General features: G+C 33.9%; 1 protein-coding gene across 3 annotated transcripts; it reads right to left on the reverse strand.

Moving 5' to 3' along the window:
• Positions 1 to 113: 113 nt before the first annotated feature.
• LOC108147975 (ATP-binding cassette sub-family G member 1) lies at positions 114 to 21,792 on the reverse strand. 3 transcript variants are annotated; one of them, XM_017274782.2, is made up of 12 exons: positions 21,730 to 21,792; positions 10,602 to 11,021; positions 10,420 to 10,537; positions 8,948 to 9,143; positions 8,487 to 8,632; positions 7,033 to 7,271; positions 6,834 to 6,974; positions 6,117 to 6,430; positions 3,364 to 3,532; positions 2,251 to 2,351; positions 1,088 to 1,246; positions 114 to 1,016 (listed from the first exon to the last, which is right to left on the reverse strand). In XM_017274782.2, the coding sequence occupies exons 2-12, from the start codon at positions 10,978 to 10,980 to the stop codon at positions 672 to 674; spliced, it is 2,307 nt and encodes a 768-aa protein (XP_017130271.1). In that variant the 5' UTR covers positions 10,981 to 11,021; positions 21,730 to 21,792; the 3' UTR covers positions 114 to 671. The 3 variants fall into 3 exon arrangements, with proteins under 3 accessions (XP_017130271.1, XP_017130272.1, XP_017130270.1); XM_017274783.2 differs by lacking the exon at positions 21,730 to 21,792 and adding an exon at positions 15,383 to 15,983 and having other exon boundaries at positions 6,117 to 6,427; XM_017274781.1 differs by lacking the exon at positions 21,730 to 21,792 and adding an exon at positions 15,383 to 15,983.
• Positions 21,793 to 21,882: the final 90 nt, after the last annotated feature.

Here is a 21,882-nt window from a genome sequence, read left to right on the forward strand (position 1 = left end):
GTTTAGATTTCAGGAACTATTAGTACATTTTCGAGTAACCCTTATTTCAGGAAATTTGTTCTTAGATTCCAGCAACAAAAATGTCCACAAATCATAATAGAAAACATTAAAGATCAATTTTACCAAACAATTTATTACGAAATCAGAGTAAAATAAAACATTTGCTACACAAAAACTAAACATATTCTGCCATATACAAATAGTTCGAACATAAAACTAAAACTAAAACTATGCACCAAAGAGACAAAAGAAAATGTTGATCACAAATGTATCTTTGTTGCGGACCTTATGAGCGTAGATGAATTATCAAGATTTGGCATCGCTTGGATATCCCGTGGGAAAACCCAAACTCAGTTGATGAAGTTTACAGGGCAAGATGGAAACTGGGTTATAAAAATTGTGTTATGATTGATCTTCCTTCTGTTTTTTTTTTTTGGTATATCAGCACTTAAACTGGAATGAGCTACCCTAAAGCCTTCTTGTGTACAATATATCAAGAGTAATAAAATAAATACTTAAGCTAGTCGATCAATTTAAAACAAACACAAAGGTGAAAATCAATAAATTCAGTTATGAACTTAAGACAAGGAGAGATTTAAAGACACCCGACTATGTACAGTGGGATTAAAACTGGAGCTTATGTATAAGTTCGAAGATCGAAGAGTGATTCCCTATCGTCTGTTGAGCTTGTGCCAAAGGGTAATGAGGGTCAGCACGTGCATAACTAGAATCACGGTTCCCATCAGGATCAGACAATCGGACATGTGCACATCCGATATCATCATGTACTTGAGGAAAACCTTTGGACTACGGAAATGGCAGTACATCGCCGTCTCCGGACACTCCAGGAAGGGCCGATCCATGCCGTAGATGGCATTCAAGGCCCCATGGAATCCGGCTCGGAAATAACTCAAATGCCACATCCATCGGAAAAGGGGCGTGATGTCAATGTATCGTGTGCAGAATCCAAAAACGGAGAACATCACCGCCAGAATGGGTCCCAGAAATACGGCAAGCTAAGACAGGCGGGCGGATCAATCATTATTATGTTGTTTTTGGAATCCAAATATTAGAGTGTAAAACTCACCTTAGTTGGCAGCGTGGCTCCCACGAAAAAGCCCCAGGCCTGGGCACTCAATGAGGCCATTATGCCCAGCAGCATGAAGTAATAGATCCGGAATGAATCCACAGAATCGTTGCCAGTGAGATGGACGCTTATGATGATGTACATGGCGGTACAAAGACTCTATAATGCGAGGGGATACAAAGTAGAAAGTTAGCTTAGGAATTCAGGGAAAAATCAGGAGAATATATCAAATGAACTTGATAAATTGAATTTTTCAAGCATCTACGGACATGATAAATTGAATTTTCAAGGAATTTGAATTGCCTTAATAATTTATATTGATATAATTAATGACAGTATTCGTGTTTGTTATTAATTACTTAAAAGTACATTTGATATGTGAGACCTGTTCTCATTTCTGTAATTGGAATTTTAAATACTAGCATAAGATAATATTTATACTTCATGATCTCAACTGTAAATTTTGCTGTAAGAATATTTTTAAATGAAATTCATTGTTAAATGACCTTAACAGTAAAATTTGTTTTAAATCTATCTACGGATTTGTTAAATTACATTTTTAAATACATTTTTTAATATTAATACTATTAATGGTATTATTCATATTAGTAAGAATCGTTTCCGCATCTAGCATAAAAAAACTATTTTAAAATAATTTGATTGCTCAATGACCTCAACTGAACATTTTGTTCGTTCGAAAGTTTCGTAATACAGAAAAAAGTACACCAATGCCTTACCAATGCCTTTGGAATTTAGACTTTCATAATTCCAAAAAATATACAGAGAAATGATTCCCTTTCATAAGTCAATTTTCAAAGAGAAACAAAGGAATTTCTTTGTGTTTGGCACTCAGAATAATTTTTAAAATTTCTCTCTATATGGGAAATGAAAGCCAGAATATAAGAGCAATCAATGCAAAATTACAGGTAGTTCGCAGCCGTCAAGCTTACGCGATTTCTGACACGCAAATAAAACTCAAACTCGAACATCAGCGATTTCACGTCGTTAATTTGACTTAATGACCGAACAGCAATTCATTAAACCACAGCAGCCACCTATGACAACTTAGTTTTAAATGATGATTAATGATTCCGATTTCGATACTGATTCTGATCGGTTTATATACTATAATAGTTATTTGTGGGCTATGAAGTAAGGCCTACCTGGAAGGGTATTTCGAAGGAGATCAGTGAGAGGAAGTAGGGACCCAGTTTGTACCAGCGATTGAAGTGCTCCCGTGTCAGCATGTCAATTTCCAGCGGAACTGCAAATAAAATTAATTGATCAATATGCGATTTATATTAAACTCGATGCGATGCGAAGTGTGAGCACGAAGGTGAGTTCATTATATCTCGTATCGTACATTATATGTAGGTCAGGTCAGTAAACCGAAACCGGTAAAGATCGACTACCCCGGCTCCTCCAATATCTCCTGTCGACGGCAAATTATTGTAAAATTTATAAAAGAATCGCTGGCCAACCGGTTTTATTATACAATAATCGCAAGCTTGTGTCGCTTGTCCGAATTTCTTGTGTTTAATAATTATTTACTTAGTGCGTTTCGGGGTTTATTGGCGTGAGATATTAATTTTCAGTTAATTTACATGGAAATTATAACTGATAAAGTGGCTCGACTAAGATCTTTTATTGCATATTTAAAACCAGCCTTGTTGCTGAGGTTAATGTTCCCCATTATTTTGTTTTGTTTGATTAAGTAGATTAAAATGGAATGGAAGGGAATATAAATTTTAAAAAAATTTTCAAGTTGATAAAACATTTTAGCTGGAATTCGCGTTCTTGATTAAAAATTTTGGCTAACCGTTTTTGCTGCCAAAACGCAAGCTTTAAACTTTTGACTTATAACAACTAATGATCTACTATCTAAGCTCATAATCTTGTTTCCTTTTGGCCAATTAAGACCCACAAAAGTTTTGTGCAAATGCCAAAAAATTATTGGGCAATCTGCATTCCTACAAAAAAACAAATAAATAAATCGAAAAAAATAAAACCGTTGGCAGGTTAGAATGCGCAAGTCGAAGACAAAGTAAAGTTGCCAAAATAAACAGGCATTGCGCAAGAACAGCTGCAGTCTTTCCCACCAAATTTGGCGACAAATTTTTGCATAATTTTGTTCAGCCACGTAAACTATTGAATAGTTAGTAGGAGTGGCCTCACGAAAAGAACCCCTTGGAAAACCGCATTGGGAGGAGAAGTATCTTAGAGATATAATATATATATATATATAAGTAGGTAGAAGTATCCAAGCAGCTACTTACATGTCATGACCACAGCCATTTTGCCGGTGTAGACCAAGAGCAGAGTGGAACCGTATAGATACACGTAATTTCCCAGCACACTTTGTGCATTGTTGCCCACGTTCATGTACAGATAGCCAAACACGACTCCAATGAAAATGTGCGAGAATATGCGGGCTAGCAGCAGAAACTGAAAAAGATACGGAGTCATTAAGATATATCACAAACAGTTGTGGTAGTTTTAATAACTTATTTCTAATCTTTTTGAACGATAAATATACAATTTAGGTTTAGATATACCACAAACAGCTGCGGTATACATATGTCACTTCTTATTTATCGTTATTATACCTTGATTTTAAATAAATCTTACAAATTATTTAGTATACCGCCAGCTTGCATTTAAATAAACCTTTTGTTTAGACAATTTTAAAACTTTTTATTTGTCTAAGAAATGGTTCAGTGCTTTTAGTTATCAAACTTATATCTTGAATTTTAATTGGAATTTTGCCAAGTAGATTTAAAAGAAATCTTTATCCGTTTTAAGAATAATTCTGTTGCTTAAGCTTTTTTTATATGTCCCTTGTAAATACTGTAGCTTATAAAATTTATTTTTGTAGTTAAGCAAAGATGAATGTTTTCACTTAAACTTATATTTCAAGGGCCCGTTGCTCAAGGTAGTGCTAATAATTGTAAAGTCGATAAACTGACAAGTGTCACAGTAAATAGTAGGTTGTTATATTTTTCAAAGTAAACATTAGCCTGGCCTTAAATAGGCGTGGAGAAAGCAACCAAGATCTCAAGCTTAACTAGCAAATAAACTTAACCAAGCCAAAACATTTATATTGCCTTTTACTTCAACCTTATCTCTAGTGTAAATATCTACTATAATTGTACACTGTAACCAGAAAAAGGTGGCATAAGTACTAGTCTAACATATTTTGCAATAATAATTTTATTATACATATTTTAAGAACTTATAATAATAATTGTCTAAGATATTGTTTTGGGTGGCTAGCATCGAAGCAAATATCTTGTAGTATACTAGTAGCTAGTCAAAATAATAATTACGTAACATATTCATAAATCTCTAAGGCAACAAAACCTGACAATTTCAAGGTTTTAATTTTTATTGGCTATTATTTTGACCGCGGCTGTACCCTCGAGTGGGGCAATGGGCAAACAAACGGTCGTGCAGTCGTGGATGTTGGTCATTAGAACACTCTAAAACCAAAATCTATGTGAAGGCTGTGGGCTGGCAATACTTTTTGAGTTACGAGCCGCTCGAGTGGGTCTGAGATTTGAGATTCTCGATGTCGCTGATCGCCGTTGGCCAGTTTCTGTGACACTGGCAAGTAAATATGGACAAAAGGTGCTAAGAGATCTAGTACTCGAGTGCAGTCGCATATGCAGATCCACATTAATCGTGTGCAGTCACATAAAGAAGACCTAAGTTGCTAATTGGTCGTCACACAAACTGTTCAATTTCACATTTTAAACATATGCCAAGTGCTAATTGTGCACATTCAAATGATAAATGTCAGCCATTAATCTCAATGGTAAAGTAATTTATTTATGTGTTTATTAAATAATTAATATAAATATTTGAGCCTTTGCCCTGAGTCATTTGTTTTCTGGTAGTGCCAAGAGGTAAATAAATATTTGAAACGAGCTGAAAAAAGTGTCAATTATAAAGCAACACATTTAAAATAACATTTGTTAGGCTAGATTACATGGTAATTGCCTGGGGGAAATCTTACTCAGTTGTGAAAAATTCATTTGCACAATGGTTTTCGGCTTGTAATAGGACAAGTTCGGAGAAACCAGCACATGAATTACTTATAAAGCCTCAACTCACAATTAAAAACTTTACTTTGCACTACAAAAAAAAAATGGGTTTTACAATGATTATATGTTTAAGCATAAACCTTTAGTCAGTTCCATTTGAAAATTTAGTAAGACCACTATTACCTACCGCATGCATGATCTTATATCATCATTAAAAGCATGCATAAGTCCCATTTTCTTTTAATCTTTTTTTTTTTTTTGCAAAATCCGAAAGCGTGGCAAGTGGCCAACCTTCCCCTAAAAAAAGGTATAATACTTAATGTAGACTATGGCAACAAAATGTTAATGTTCAGCTCAAACGTAATTACCCACAAAAAAATTAAACAAAAAATAAAAAGCGGTTATTTAAGAGATTAGCCATTAAGAATTGCACAGAAAACGAGATCAGCAGTAACTGGATTCATTTTTTTCGAGGACGTCGCACCAATTACCAAATCAACTTGACAGCCCATCAACGTTTAACGCCACTGCCCTAAAACCGGCTTAAAAAAAACAAATTGTTACCCACTTAATGGATTTAAATAATTTCAGTTAAGCTTTTATAAGATGAGTTTTTAGTATTGCCAAAAATTGACTGCCATTTGCATTAAATTAATAACGTTCATCAAATGGGTTGGTAAATGCCTTATTTATTTTTAAAAGAGGTTACCATTTACTTATAAATATTTTATAAAAAAAAAAAAACAAAATAAAAGTAGCTAAGTAATTGGGCAATAATGCCTTTTTTTTAAATCAACTAAATATATAAATTAAAAATGTGTTGTTATTACTAAAAATAAACTCTGTATACTTGCTTTTTTAAACGACTGAAAAAAATGTACTTGTTTAAGTACTACTATAAATGAATAATGTTTTTGTTTAGTTTCTTTTATTTATGCCTGACTGTATTATTTACTTTTATTACTATATTTTTTTCATATACTTACGTAGCTGCGTTTGGCACAAATCAAGATGCGCTGCATCAGGAGTAGATATTGCATGAGGAACGAGGCCGATTTGATAGCTTTCGAGGGGTTGGCAAGCTCATTGGCATTGGCATTGGTAAATGGCTTCAGCTGAGGGGGTTTCTCCAGGCTATGATCTTGGTCCACGATTTCCGTGGAACTGGGACCACTGAGTGCCTTGATCTCCTCCAGCGCCAATTCCTGCGGCGAGGCTTTCACATAATCGAGGCTGGAGAATTGCGCCTGCGCAACTTTCGACAGCGCCTCACCCAGCGTCATACCGCCGATGTTGTCTGCTATATCGAGGAACAGCGGAAGCGGAGGTTAGAGAAAGTACACGATAGTAGTAAACAGGTCTACTAGAGAGAAATATCTGCACCATTTGGATGGCAACAATTGGCTTTTTGGCTAGTTGAAATTAAAATGTTTACTTATAAATAAGCCAAAACAGCTAAGCTTCAACAAGCAAAACTTTAGTAAAACTATGCAACTTAAAAAATTTGCATAAATAGCATTATATTTTTATTTTGACAGCCAAACTTTAATGGGCCTCTGCAAAAATGTGGCTTAATAAAGATGCTATCTGTATTTTGACCATAAAATTATACCCATAAAGTTTCATTCAAAATTAAAAAATTAAGAACCAGAAAACTATATAGCATGTGGCATGGCAACAGGGCAAAACGATCCAAAACTTACCTTTAATTGTTGCCACGAGGCGTGACATATCGGCACTGCTCATATAGCAATTGCGATCGACATCCTCGTAATACTTTTTATTGGCCGCATGGATAAGTTCATTCAGATCACGTTGATGTTCGCCCACGGCCACTTCCAGTACTTGAATTGTTCAGTTTAAATATATATATATCAGGTACAGGGGACAATCTTTACTTACAATAATCCGCAGGATTGTGATAACTAGGACAGACGAGCTGCTGATCGGCCAGAAAGGGAACCAATTCCCGCACAGGTCCCTGATACATACAGTGTCCATCCACCACCGTATATAGCTTATCGAACATCTCGAAGATCAGGGCACTTGGCTGATGGATCGTACAGACTATCGTATGCCCCTGGGAGGCCAGTTTCTTCAGCAAAGCCACACAAGAACTGCACGAGGAGCTGTCCAAACCCCTAAAATTCCCAGAAAAAAATAAATTAAACCTTTTAGGAATGATTCAACTTGGTTTAATTGCTGGCAACTTAACCTTTGGAAAGCTAACGAACCAAAAAACCCCATTAAGCAATGAGAAAAAAGAACATTAAGAAATTGGGCAATCTGAAACTTTAATGTTAGGTGAGATTACGGCTTGAACTTGAAATTAAAACCAAATGAAATGAAAGTAACAAACGAGTTTGTTCCCCAAAACCATTAAAACCGATGCAAGTCAAGCGGCTTTACAATGATTTGATCGACTTGCAGTATACGATTTATTAAACAGGCTTAACATTCGAGTTGAGTTAAGTGTTGTTCACCAGCCAAAGTAATTTTACGCTTGTCTTTTATCCAAAAATTTAACCTAACGGTTTGTTTACTTAATTTAAAATAAATGTATATTTGATACTGGCATTTTGGGGTTACTAAAGTTCATTCCAGTGATAGAAATAAAGCTCTAATTAAAAATATAAACATGTTATTAGTCTCATTTACCTAAAAAATATAATATATTTTCAAGATTCAAAATGATATCTAAGTGAGGTGCAAATAGAACTCAGTCATTCTCAGTTATTCTTGCTATACTTTTTGTATTGCAAATTTCCTTTGTTTGAAACATCAAGTCATGAGTTTCACTTGAGGTTTTGTGGTCTACTTCAAAAAGGCGACTTATTTAATAAGGCTTACAAAGATTTTACCTTGTCATTCCGCATGAAAAGGGATATTTAATCTCCGCTCAGACAATATGGGCTAAATATAGAAAGCCCTTAATTGCCGTAGAAAACCGATTAAACTCAATCTTCTCGTACTCACATCAATACCTATTAAAGGAATTTCCGACTAATGAACATGTCAATTAATTGCTGGATTATTTGCAAGATAAGTCGGTAATTAAAAGCATTGTAGATGCACAAAAAATTTAAATAAAAACCGCTTTCTGCTTATTGAACACCACCGATCAAAGCAAATGTAAACTATTATATACGGAATGGAATAAATATAGTAGGCAATATAGACAGTTGATAAGCCATAAAGACGTTGACAAACTTGACTTGTGGGTCATCGTCATCTGTAAGTTTGCTAGTACTTTTTGCTGAATTTCCGCTAGGCAAAGTTTCCTCATCATCACGATCATTATCATGGCTACTCTAATTACATAAGTGTGTGCGCATATATTCTGTAGTGTCACTCACGTCGTCGGCTCATCCAGATATAGTACGGGCGGATTACTTATCAGCTCCAGGGCAATCGCAAGTCGCTTCTTCTGTCCGCCCGAAAGCTTCCCCGTGGGCACATTGTGCCGATGGTCCAGACCCAAAAGCGATAAGATCTGTTTGATCTGCATAAGATAAAAAAATTATTTAGATAAGATTTGGGAAAGATTGTCACTAGATCTTAAAAGTAGATTTTAAAAACGAAAACAAAATAAGTATATATGAAATAAATAATTGGTACTTGTTATTTTTTATGTTAATTCACACTTTAATTTTAAATTTTACTTTATTTTTATCCTAGTTAGTTATAAAATCCAATTTACCAAAAATATTCTTTTTTTTTATAATTTTAATAATTTTTGTTGTCTGCCTTATCGACAATGTTTGTTGGTTAAAGTAATATACCCTTTTTATAATTTTAATTAAAAATGATATCTTACCAGATCCATTTTGTACGCCTTGGTGACCTTGAAGCCCAACTTTAGATGGGCTGCAAGTAGCATAATCTCCCCCACCATTAACTGTGGTCGCAGCAGATCATCCTGATGGATATAGCACAACATTTGGCGGAATCTCTCCGAACTGGGAGCCATTGTTTTTCGATTTACCCGTATGTTGCCCGAAACTCCAGTGGAACTAAAGAGAACGTGAAAAAAAAACAAAGGGAAATGAAAATGTGTCGAAGAAATCAGAAAACAGACAATCAGCAAACACACAGCTATTAAAATAATTATTATAATTCGTGGGTCAGCATTTACTTTGCTGACTGGGGAAAAAAAAAATAAAAACCTTATAAAAGTCTGAGTCGGAGAAGTGAACCGAACTACTATATATGTAAGTACCCGACGACTTTCAAGTTCATAGTTTACTGACCGATAACGTTTAGCAATGAAAACTTGTGTACCACTTGGGCCATATATTTGCCATTACCCTTTAATCATGACAATTACACAGAAGCAGCAATTTGCAAGTTGTGTTGTACAAACAAGATTGGAAAGATTTTACCCTTACACGTGCGTCGCACACAAAAACTGTGTGTACATAATATAACTAAATAGAAATGGAAATGCTGTAATAACTGTCAGTTGGCCATCAAAATAAATGATGCAACGAAACAGAGATTTTCTTTAAGATACGTCAATTTTGCGGCCAATGACTCAGAGATTAAATATATTGTACGATCCCAGACTGAAGTCCTAATTATGCAATGGGCGAGAACTTGAACTGCGGGAGGAAGTAATCAGATTATGTCCGGGATGGGAGGCCAATCAAACAAACACTTGCTTCTATTATATACGTCAATTAAATCATACGATTGTGATTCATAATTTTGAATTGCAGATAAAGAAATGAATAAAATAAAATGAATATATATTTTATTAATTCAAGCATAGGCATTTAAAAAGATAAAAAGTAATGCAATTAAGAAAAAATGTATTTTCAATAAGAAAAATTTATTTTTAAGGAAGAAGATTCTGCAGTCCATTCCAAATTAAATAAAATTCCTCTACTATTAACGTTTATAACGTATCTTTATTTAAAGGTTTAAAAGTACTAAGGCTTTCTTATTAACTTAAATAAATGTATTTATTTTTCAAGCAGGCAGTAAATTCAGTGTTAGGAAAACTTCCATAAATAACGGCCACTTAAAACCCTTTAATCTTTAACCCTCCGATAAACCAATCTAATTATATAGTAAACCAATGCAGTTGTTTTGCCGACACTTGAACAATGTGTTGATTGATTGAACAATTGCGACGTCTGCAGTTTATGTGCATACCCGATGTGTCCAATGTGTAATTAAATGGCAAAAAAAACCAGCTTGCATATTCAGCAATGTAACCATAAATTAAATGCCAAGCTGTCTAAGGAAAATTGATTTTTCAAGTTCAAGCGTGGGGTAGAGACTCACCAAAAACCGGACATGACATTTAAGAGCGTACTTTTTCCAGCTCCCGAAGGACCCATAATGGCAGTCAATTCGCCAGAGCGAAAACTGCCATTGAGACCATGAAGGATTTCCTTGGTCACTGTAGGGAAATAAAATATAAGTTAGTAAAACAGTTTATTGAATTAAATGTTTTTTAAATCTACCAAATTTTCTTTCTGGAAAGGAGAACTTTCTCACTGTGTACCGCACATCGGAGAACTCAATGTTCACTGGCTCACAGTGATCGAAATTGGCATGAGCCACTGCCTGATGATAATTTGGCTGTTGAAAGCCATTCAGATCATTGGTAACCTTGCTGGCCAAATCTCCGCCCGAACCTCGGGATGAGGTAGATGAGGTCTCATCGATGGACAACTCCGAACTGGCTGCTGTGGTGCAACAATTGATGCCCAGACAACCGCCGTCGTGTTGGTTGCCATGATGACCTTTGTGGCTGCCTCCGGAACTGCTGCTCGCATCACTACTTGCACCACCCACACAGCAGGCGGCATCCGAAGCCTTGATATCTGGCAAGAGTGTCATATTTTTAGGAAATTAACTATGATTTATAGTCAGGAATAAGTCTGAAATAGAAGACAGTGAAATACACATTATTAAATGCATTGCAAACAGAGCCAAAGTTCAAGAAACAAGGAAGATTAGACTTATCAAAGCCGACTTGTTTAAAAATAATCAAAAAGTCTGTTAGAGTCATCTAATTTTAAAAGGCAAATCATATTCAAATGTAATTTAGTGAATTTAATGCAAATAAAACTTTTTTAAGTCTTATACTTTCCACAATAATAAAAATTATTATTAAATATTATAAAATTTCATTGCCTTTTTCATATATGAAATATAAAATTGTATAAGATTCCAGCCAGATTATTTTTACTATTTCATTTTTCTAACAGAGTGTCTATTTATTTATTAATTACTGTATTTTTGTATTTATTTATTTATTGCTTTAATACACTTTAATTATATTATAATTGAAATATTTAAACATTTTCCCAGTAATTATTTCATACATATATCTGTAATCAGATATCGCATTCATAATTAAGGGCCTCTCATTAGTTTTCCCCACATGTTTAGAATTACATGGCAGCTCTAGAATTAACGACCTGTTTGCTTGCTGGGCGTTAACTTCGCTTATTGTTGATATATGGCTAACAAATTTGTTGCAAGCAAATTAACTTTTTTGGGGGCGTGTACAATTGGTTTGCACAGATCAGCAAGACTCTTTAATCTCATATTGCAAGTTGCCTATCACAAAACTTGACAGATGCGTCATTTAATATTCTCTATATTATATAGATACATATATATATCATATATATTTTCATTTTGTTCTCAGGGCTTTTGTTTAAGCCTGACTCGAACAAAGAAAGTTTTTGTAATGTAAAAATAAAAAGCATTTATAAAAGATGAGTGTGCTTTGTTAAGTAAATTCTGTCAGAGTGATGGATAGACAATTTTTCGTAGACTTATCTCCAAAGAATTTCTTTTAGAGACCATTAAACTTTAATTTTCAAGAATATTTATAAATAGGTTTCGAAGAATCAAGACATGTAACCAGATTTTGCTAGTCATCATTCTTTCAATTTCTCTTTTTTGATTCGATGACTTGACATTATGCAAAAATATCCAGGAATCAAAACTCAAAACTTGCTTCTAAAAAAGTTAAAAATAGAGGTTTAAAAAGAAAACATTGACGTCTCAGTTTAAAAGAAATTAGAATTAATTTATAGTTGATTATTCTCTGCTTAGTTAATGTTTGCTAATTTTATGTGCCCTTGACCTAGGTCAGTATTTTTCTGTCCGGTTAAATTTTGTCAATTACTTATACAAACAAATAAACCTGAACGAAGCGCTCAGAACTTTGTTTTGATTTTGCTAGAACTATAAATATTGTTAAGTGTTTTAGAGAATAATTTAAAATGTAATAACTATTCGAAACCTTCAACAAAAGAATGAGTATCTGGGCTATGGGGTTTCTCACATATTTGCAAGCATGCAAATTAGCTTTGCTAAGTTCATTCGTTTCGGACAGACTTTAAATACGTTTTTCCACTTACAATACAAAAAAAAACTTTGGGCGGTTCTTTTTGCTTTGCCAAGTTGCCTATACATAGATTTTTTATTTATTTTTGGCCAACAAGTGTCGAGTAGTTAACTGATATTGACTTTGATGTAAAGAGTTGGTGTCTGGCTTGTTGACTGAATGACAAACCAAACAAACCGTCGAAAGTCAAAAAACCAGTTTTACAAAAAGAACGGGGCTTAAAAGAACTGCAAAATCATTTTCACGAGTTTTTGCACACTTTAATTAGCCGAAAAAAAACTAAAGCAATCTGATCTTGGTGCGAAATAGAAGTTCAACTGGTTTTGTCTTGAGTGCGTTTCCAGTGCAGTTTCATTGAGTTGACAATTTTCATTGATTGAGAGCCGGTCCAACAGACAATTGAGTTCAAAGCATATGGCTGAGCAATTTATGATATTGGGCGAATGACATAATTATATATGTATACATTTTTAGACTGCGCATGTCTATGCATACTTAATTCAATCCGTTTTGGATAGTAGAAAAATTGTGTTGTATCATTCATAAATATAATATCTAGAAAAATGTATTGCTTTTAATTTAAATTTTATTGTTAGCATTAAGACCATTTATAAATTGATTTTTTTTGTATACAATTTTTTAGTAAAGTTAATTCTTTCCATAATTCTAATGCACATTATATACTGTATGCCGATTAAATTTTAAATTTATCTTTGAAGTTAACATTTATATAAAAATGTCCCATATTATAACACTTTCAATTCAACAACTTGAATTCAGCTTACTTTGATGACTAAAACCATAATTGTGTATGCACTTAAAGGCACAAAGATCGTGACACAGGTTTATAAGTGGTACAGAAAACACCGAAACGAAACTATGAGAATCAGGGTATTCATTTTATGCTGGAAAGCTGTCGTGGCAAAAGGTCGTTGGGACCTTTAGACTTTTCGGTCTGTTCATAAATCAGAAACTCGGAGACAATGCAAATTGTTCGGTTGCCGGCTCCACAAGCAAATACCTATAAAAAACTAGAACAAAATCGGAAAACGCTGGCCAATTTCAATTAAAGTCACGAAACTGAGAGATCATGAACAACTTCAGCAGCAGCAACAGCAGCAGCAAAAATAAAAGTATAAGAGAACTACAATAGAATGAGGCAATTGATCGTTTCGGTTTGGTTATACTGTGCAGTCCACGATAAAAAACAAAAAAAAAAAATAAAACCAAGCCGCACATTACGTATACGACCCCTGGGACCACTATTCGCCTTGCGATAAAGAAAAGTGACATCGCCAAGGCCAGCACAATAATGTTAATGGATCAGGGTTTATCTTAGCAAAGACATACATTATAATGCGATTCTGTTCTGTTCTGTTCTGTCAAACAAATATGCACAAGAAAACGTCGCAGTAGCCGGCATATAATAATAATAATAAGTTTGTTTTGATTTCCAATATTTGCTTTTGCCTTTTTTGAGCTCCTGTTTTTATACATTTCACAGTCAGCCAATGACCGCTATATTCGGTTTGTTTATAATTTACGAGTGCATTAGTTGGCCATTTGCTTTCATGCCTTGTTGTATATTGTTTTGCAAATTGAACAAAATTAAGATGTGAATGTGAAATGTAAATGTAAATGTAAGCTGAGACTTTCACGAGATATAAATCAGCCAACTGTTTCCCAAACAAATTAGAAACACATTGCAGACAGAGAATTGAATAAATTAGCAAAGCACAATTCCCGATTCTCTGACTACAACAACTTAAAATTCAATGCACAAGTCATGAATAAGTTAGCCGAGGCACGAATGATATAACTAGAAATGCTCTAAGTTGTGGGGATCGCATAATAAAGTGGGTGTGGGTAGCACGATAAAGAAAAACCAAACGATTAAAGTCGATTCCCATGCGATGGCCTACATTTTCCAGTTTCAAGTTCTGTGTGCTACGAATCGAATCGAGAAGATAAAGTTAGAGTCTGAACGGGAAAGCTTTTCTTCTACAAAAATTGTGCAGCTGCTATTGAATTACACTGAGAAAGTGTAAACAAATTCTGGAAAACTTTCTCATCAACATTTGGGGAAAATTATTATTGTAAACAACACATTTTTCAATTCACATTAATTTACCCAAAAGACGTAATTATCTGCTTTAAATTCCTGTTTTGACTTTACTTCTAGTCTGTTTTTCCTTAGGATGCATACTTGACCTCTAAATATGAATAATTATAATTGTAGTTCTACAATCGCAAAAATATATTATTTGGCATCTCACAGTAACCGTTGAGTCAGAACTGGAAAAGTTGTATTGTGTTAACTAACAATGCGGAACCAATTAGGTGAACTCTAAAAACTAATAAAATTTACACTCGTTAAAATTAACGAATTATAAGCATGGTTTATCATTTTAATGATTTAATGTTCTTATTACAAAAAACCCTTTTTTTGTATATTGCATTTTTCATTTATAGATAACATGCCAGAGCTATATGTTCCTTTTTGTTTTCTAGTACTTAACTTCTTTAATTTAAAAAAACTTTTAAGCTTATATACTTATTTAAAAGAAATATTTAATAAATTGGATGTTCGTTCAAATAGAATTGTATGCATATTTTTTTAAATAGGTATTTGAATAGATATTTTTTTTAAGAAAATAAGAATTTAACTATACTTGAAAATTTTTTCTTGATTCAAATTTTCATAACTGAGGATTTTAATTTCTAAAGCTTTTAAAATTTTTTTTCAGTGCTGAAGCCGCAATTAGTATTCTTCTTTTCTCTGTCTACACAATTCTCCTGCACTCCACTCTTCCAAAAGCTTTCTTTCTTCCCACTTTTAGTGGGTCAAAAGGTAATAACTTGACGGTGTTAACGAACCTTTTGGCTGCAAGTTCTTAAGCTGTTCTTTCTTCTGATTTTGGATTATTTAAAGCTCCGTTTACTTCTTTCTTCGCTTTATATGTATAGTACACAGATAATTTGGTTTTCTTTTGTACCGATGTACGTTAAAGTATACACAAAATGCAATTTATGAATGAAAACACATAATCACATAGGATAGTTTTTCGGCATAATCAATCCAACTGCAACACGTAATAAGTGCAGTCTTCTTTAATTAACCTTTGATTAACATACACGGACGAACACGCGATGATTGTTTTATTTGATTGTTGTTAGGCGCACTTTTTCGTTTGGTTTTCTTGATTTCTTAATTCGATTTTGTTGCACTTTCTTCACATTTTTCTTCTCGGCTTTGTTTGGTTTGATTTTGCTTTTGCTCCGGCTTTTGCATTTGCCTTTGCTTCCATTGAACTTATGCAGATGGGCAGCGACGCGTAAATTAATTTCAATTGCGTGTGCTATACATAATGTGCTTCGATTTTCTGTCCGCTCGTCTGTCTCGATTTTCCCCCGATTCTTTGAGTTTATATATATATAGTATTTTAGAATTTATTCCGCTGCGCGTTGGCAACGCTCGCTGGCGATCAACTAAGCAGCGCTGCGCTCAACACGAGGCCTTTATATGGCAGCCCCCCATTCCGAATCCGAATTCGATTCCGAACCCGACTCAACTGCTCCACCACCACACCAGCTGTTCATCGTTCCCGCCGATCTCTCTCTTTCTCCGGGAAACTCTTTTTCTCTCTCTTCTTACGTTTTTTCATTACGTTACGGAGTTACTCCGAATTACAGAGATCATGGGCATATATGTATGCTGAGCATCCCTCAATAAAAATGTTCGAGTTACTTGTGAACTTTGCAAACTCAAGTTGAGGGGTAATTAACTTGAAAGATTTTATATGATAGTACTTGGGAATACAAAATCGGCACAGATACACACATTTGTATAAAACACAAGTTATAATATTATTTATAATATTTTAACTAAAGTGTATATAAAGACAGGGTGTAAACTGGTCGAATAGTCGCATCACCCACATGTTGTTTGCATATGTTTAATGTTAATGTGTCTTAATATACCAGCCCTGACCTTTATTACGATTCCGTCGAGCACTACGTACTGGGTAAAAGACAACGCTCTCTTGGGTAAATCTCCCGATTTCTTTCTGGTTTTTTTTTCTAACGCCTAACGATCGTTGCGTGGTTTGCACCAGTCAAAGTCAAGTTTTCCCTGTGACGTTGTGCGCTATTGAAATTCGCACCATTTTTCTTTTACTATGAATCATTTTGCGGTTTGCATTGATTTATATGTGGGCATTAAACAAAAATGTGGAAAATTGCGGAGGAAAATTGCGGTTTCTTTGGGGCTTTTGTCTTATGACAATCGGTTTTATTTGGGTTTTACGGAGCGACATGAACGGGAACTAGCAACTATTAATAATAAATAATTTATTTATTGCCATAGTATAATAATCAATATGTAGTATTGACTCTATAATTGTGGGTTTGTGCAGGGCTTGCTTTGAACAAGGTTTGTGGAATTTACGGGAGAAGACTAAACTGGAAATACTTAATTGGACCAAGGTTATCCGAGATAATTGGCTTTTAAATGAGTTTTTTTTACAACTGTTCTAAATGTGTTTTGTTCCTAATCTACCAGATAAAGCATTGATTCAAGCACTTAAAATACCATTGGTTTAATTATTTGTATAAAAAACAGGCCCTAAAACATGCCATAATGAATTAAGATAAGGGTAATTATTCGCTAGTGTAGATATTTTGCTTTGATGCAATTAATTTAAGTAGCTTTATTTAAAGGAAAAAAATACTAAATATTAAAAAAACATAATTTTTAGAACTCACTGTAATAATAATTATATAAGGACTCTGATTTTAATCAGCTTTTGTACACACCCTAATACTTTGACCGGAATATTAAGCAGATTTGTTATACCCTAGCCTTTTTTAATTTTCTGATCACTCAAGCCTGAACAATCCCTTTAAATTGACTGCCGATCAACCTTTAAATTCAATGGGATTTATCCAAAGTTCAAACTACTAAGCCCTAAGCCCTACCCTCATATCTCTAATCACCCATCATTTTTGTAAATACATTGTTGTTCTACAGATCCCAAGTTGGCAATTAAGTAAAGGAAAAATTGTTAAATGGGTCATATGAACATGTTGAACGGCTATCGGTAATTAAGTGATCTGCAAGTGGAAAAATTATTTTTCTGACTTTAATTTGACTTGTTTTGCTTAAGTTTGTTAAATTGGCTAGAAATACCTGGCCATAAGTTGGATAAATGGCGCAGTGCTCATAGCTCACAGTGCTCACAGAGCGTAATTAATTTCGCAGAGATAAAGCAGAAAAGATAGCGATCTGATAATGCAGTTATTTGCCCAGTTTATCAGCAACTAATTATGTGGGTTTTTGTCACCGGCAATATCCGTTGATAAAGGCCGTTTATAGCATGTTGTTTGTGCATCCAGTGATTAGGCTACCAACTACGACCAAAACATTTGCTGCAATTCCCACGAACTTTGAGCCATTAAAAAACTGAAAGATTAGTTTTCATAAGTGTATCTTGAAAATAAACTAAAGAGAGTATTATAGTATATGAAATAATTCTAAAATAACATAGCCCCTTTTTAGTTTCATTTCTATATCGAAGTGTCTAAAACTGTAGTCTTAAGCCTTATTTTTAATAGACATACGTTTTATTTTGATACATTAAAATTCATCTTGAATTTTTTGGTGAATCAGTTGGGAACACAATGGGTTTTTCTAGAAATAGGCACTGTCTCCGCAAAATTTCAATTAATTTAAATATTTTATAGCTGATTACAAGGTTATCAGTTGAAAAGTTTTTTTCATAATGTTTTTTAAAGTCTTAAACCAATTAGACCAATTAGTTATTTATAATATTTACTAGTTATTAAGCTGCCTTATCAGCATAGACAAATTTGAGTCATTTAAAATAATTATTTAATATAAACATTGAATTTTATATATCCCAACAAAACTATTTACAAACATTTAATCAAAATTTGATATTCATGTGTGTACAAATATTGTTTACAAATAGTTTGTGAGCATATGTGTATGTTTTCGAGACAGTTGTTTATAAACAACTTTTCTAACAAAACTAAATTCGCAGACACATTTCAAATTTCATTTGGCACGTACACATATTATGTTAATTAGTTAAGTTCTACATATCTCTATTCTTAACCCATATATCTAATCTGGAATCTTGCTAATTTATATTTTTTAATAATAAAGTTATTCTAATATGAAAAACTGTGTTATCTTAAAAACAAATTACGGTTTGTTGACTGATTTGAAACTACGTAAGCAGGAGATCACGTTGAAGATGATGACAATGATGATAAAGATGAGTCGTGCTATATGTCTGGCCAACTGATTAGAGATCGCGTGTCCCATTTGCTTCGTAAACTTTTGGGTGTACTTAAAGAGCTTTATATATAATCTCAACTTTTACTAAATATTTATATAAATCATAACAACGCGACACGGTGCTTTCGCATGTGACAAGTGCACCGATTCCCTCATAAATCGGTAAAAAAAACGTTCTAAACAAGGGTTCAATCTAGGTTCAAGATCAGCTTTTTTTTTGCATACTAGGAAATACTCGATCGAGGCGACACTTTTTTCAGTTCGACAAAAAATATTCCAAGCTGATAGCAATATTAACAAATTAATCTGAAAAATTTGTGAAAGGCAAACAATAATAAACAAACGAACATGAGAAGTCTTTCTTTATGCCGGGCCAGAAATCGCAAGAAAATAAAATCGCATTATTAAAAGTCCACTTTGGACGCCAAATGTTTTGCTAATGAGAGGCACACACCCAAAGCCACCTTAAATATTTATATATATATATATATATATATATATATATATATATATATATATATAAATATATATGTATAAGTAAAGAGAGATATAGACAGAACCAAATCGGCTTACGTACCAAATGCACAGCAAACACCATTTGGCAGCTAATTAAGGCTCTTGAGGGGATCGAAAGGGGTAAGGAATCGGAGACAGAAGTCTGGATTTCGTTTCTCAGCCTGATTGACATGCATACACTGCAACAAAAGGGGCGGGACAGAAGGGATCCGGATTGGCGTGACGTTAGACAAATGTGAATGGATCAATGAATGAATAAGTTTATTAAGTGAGACGGCGGCTACTTGGCTACTTGGCAATTTGGTCTGCTCCCACTCCCAATTTGCTGGAATCGCGGATTCTACGGTAATCGTGACGATGGTAACGTAGACCACAATTGAATGAATTATCTGAGCTGATATGCTGATGTTATGTACATAGCTCACTGCTTGGAGATGGGTGCTTTGAAACGCATATGAGATCACAACTAAACGTACCCATGGATTGTTATGTAATGAAGACCAAAATTCATTCAACACATTCATTTTTAACTACCCTTTTAGGTATCGTACGCTTTAAAGCCTAAACTTAGGAAGACCTTTTTTATAACTTTCATTAAAAAGTTTTATGATATATGTATTACGTAATTCTATCAAAAGTTTGGTAACTAAAAATGTGCCCCTATGAGTTTAAACATTTTTTATGGGCTTCAACTTTTCTCTCTAGTTGTATCATTTTAATACAAAGCTTAAAACAAATCAAGAAATACTGAAATGAATTAATTAATTACTCTGTTTTATAATCTTATTTTATATAAATAAAAATGAAGGTTAAATTTAAATATAAGCGATATCTAAAGAGTGATAAACCTCACATAACCTTTATCACGACAAATCAATTTCTGTTTAGTGCTTCCCCCAAACCAAATTTCTCGGAACTATGTATTTTTTAGCTCAACACAATGCGAATTGTGGGTTCTTTCCACAACCACCTATTTCTACCTCCCCTAACCAACTCCCCTTTTTGGAGGTTTTTTATAATGCGTCACTTTCTTTCAACCCACGCAAAATAAAGCGAAAAAAAAACAAATAATATGATAAAGGCCGAAAAACCCACCGGAAACACAGCGAAAGAAGGAGAGAGGCCAAATCAAAATGCCAGACACGCGGGACATGACAGTACTTCATAATAAATCCAATTTTTCCTATAGCGAAAGGTGTGTTCCGAAAGGAATATGAGTACACGCAACTTCATTTGCATATGAATAATTCTATGCTTTTGGTCATTTCATTGTCTTGAAGGTTGAATAAACTGCAGCAGTAAACTGTAAAGTGAAGACGTGGAAAGATGGATGATGATCCATCCGCAGATCCCCAGAACCCAGATCCCCGAGGTGGTTGCACCCACGATTCACAACCTTCAGTCGACGACAGCTGTCAATACCCCAAGTCCGACCTTCGGAGATTAATATGCTGGAAAAGCAAGGAAAAACAATACTGGATCACACAGCTGCTGCAACTGGCGGCTTTATCGACATGGCATTATGGCATTAATAGGCAAACTTGACCAATATTCTTTATCGTGCATGGAAAAACGAAGCGGAGAAAATATGTGTGATTCACAACGATTTTAAACGGTATTTTAAATTATAAAATATATTCTTATTTTGTTATATATATTAAAATATTAAAAACTTTATTAGGCAATATTAAAAAAATTTATTTTTGGACCATATGAAAAAATTTAAAACTAAAGATATAAAATTTCCTTTTTTGCACTTTAATTAGTTTGTTTGATAAAATAAAATCAATCTTTGTACAACATATTTTTGCACTTTAAAATGTTTGTTTCAAATATTAAAATCAATCTTTTCACCACTATTTTATTTTTTTTGCCAAGTGTAAAAAAATACAAAAACTTAAACTCAAGACCCTCGAGTAAAACCAATCAGCATGATTAGCAAAAAAGTTCACGAATTGAATGCCAATTGAGCAGATTAAAGAAAAACAAGAAGAAAATGACCAAAGAGGAAAAACAAATGAGGGTTAGTGGGTAAAGTAAGTGATTGGGAAAAATAGAAAAACAAAAGAGGGTAAGAGGAAAACTTTTTTTGCGCCGTAAACAAAAACAAACAAAAGAAAACCGAAGTGTTGAAATTGTAAGTGGCACTATTGTCGTATTTACATCGTAAAATATTCCGGTATTTCTATAAATATGGCATTCTATATGGTACGTATCAGAAAAGTTCAAAAGTCCTCACAGAAATATATATTTATATATATTTTCCTAGTTAATTGCCTTAATCATTAAGGCTTTCCCCACTGACTTGTGGTAACTAATGACTTTCACGTTCACAAAACACTTTTAGTATAAAATAACACTATTGCGCATAAACTATAAGTTTTACCTTAGCGCTACTTGATGCGCGTGCAACTGCAGCGGAAACAACTAACTATATACGAGGAAATGAAAACAAAACGCTTAATAACTGGTAAAGAGAGAGGGGGGTGATTTTCTTTTAAGAGGGTTGAAAATGCATTCTCTGAAAGGGCGCCAAATG

Source organism: Drosophila elegans, unplaced genomic scaffold, assembly GCF_018152505.1.
Source record: "Drosophila elegans isolate 14027-0461.03 unplaced genomic scaffold, ASM1815250v1 contig_814, whole genome shotgun sequence".
NCBI classification, from domain to species: Eukaryota; Metazoa; Arthropoda; class Insecta; order Diptera; family Drosophilidae; genus Drosophila; species Drosophila elegans.

Bases quoted from the DNA above. Each gene is read 5' to 3' on its own strand.
- LOC108147975 (XM_017274782.2), bottom strand. From the start codon at position 10,980: ATGACACTCTTGCCAGATATCAAGGCTTCGGATGCCGCCTGCTGTGTG. The intron at 2,352-3,363 runs GTAAGTAGCTGC...TTTTATTTGCAG, and splicing joins AATGGCTGTGGTCATGACAT to TTCCGCTGGAAATTGACATG. The intron at 1,247-2,250 runs GTAGGCCTTACT...CTCGCATTATAG, and splicing joins CCTTCGAAATACCCTTCCAG to AGTCTTTGTACCGCCATGTA.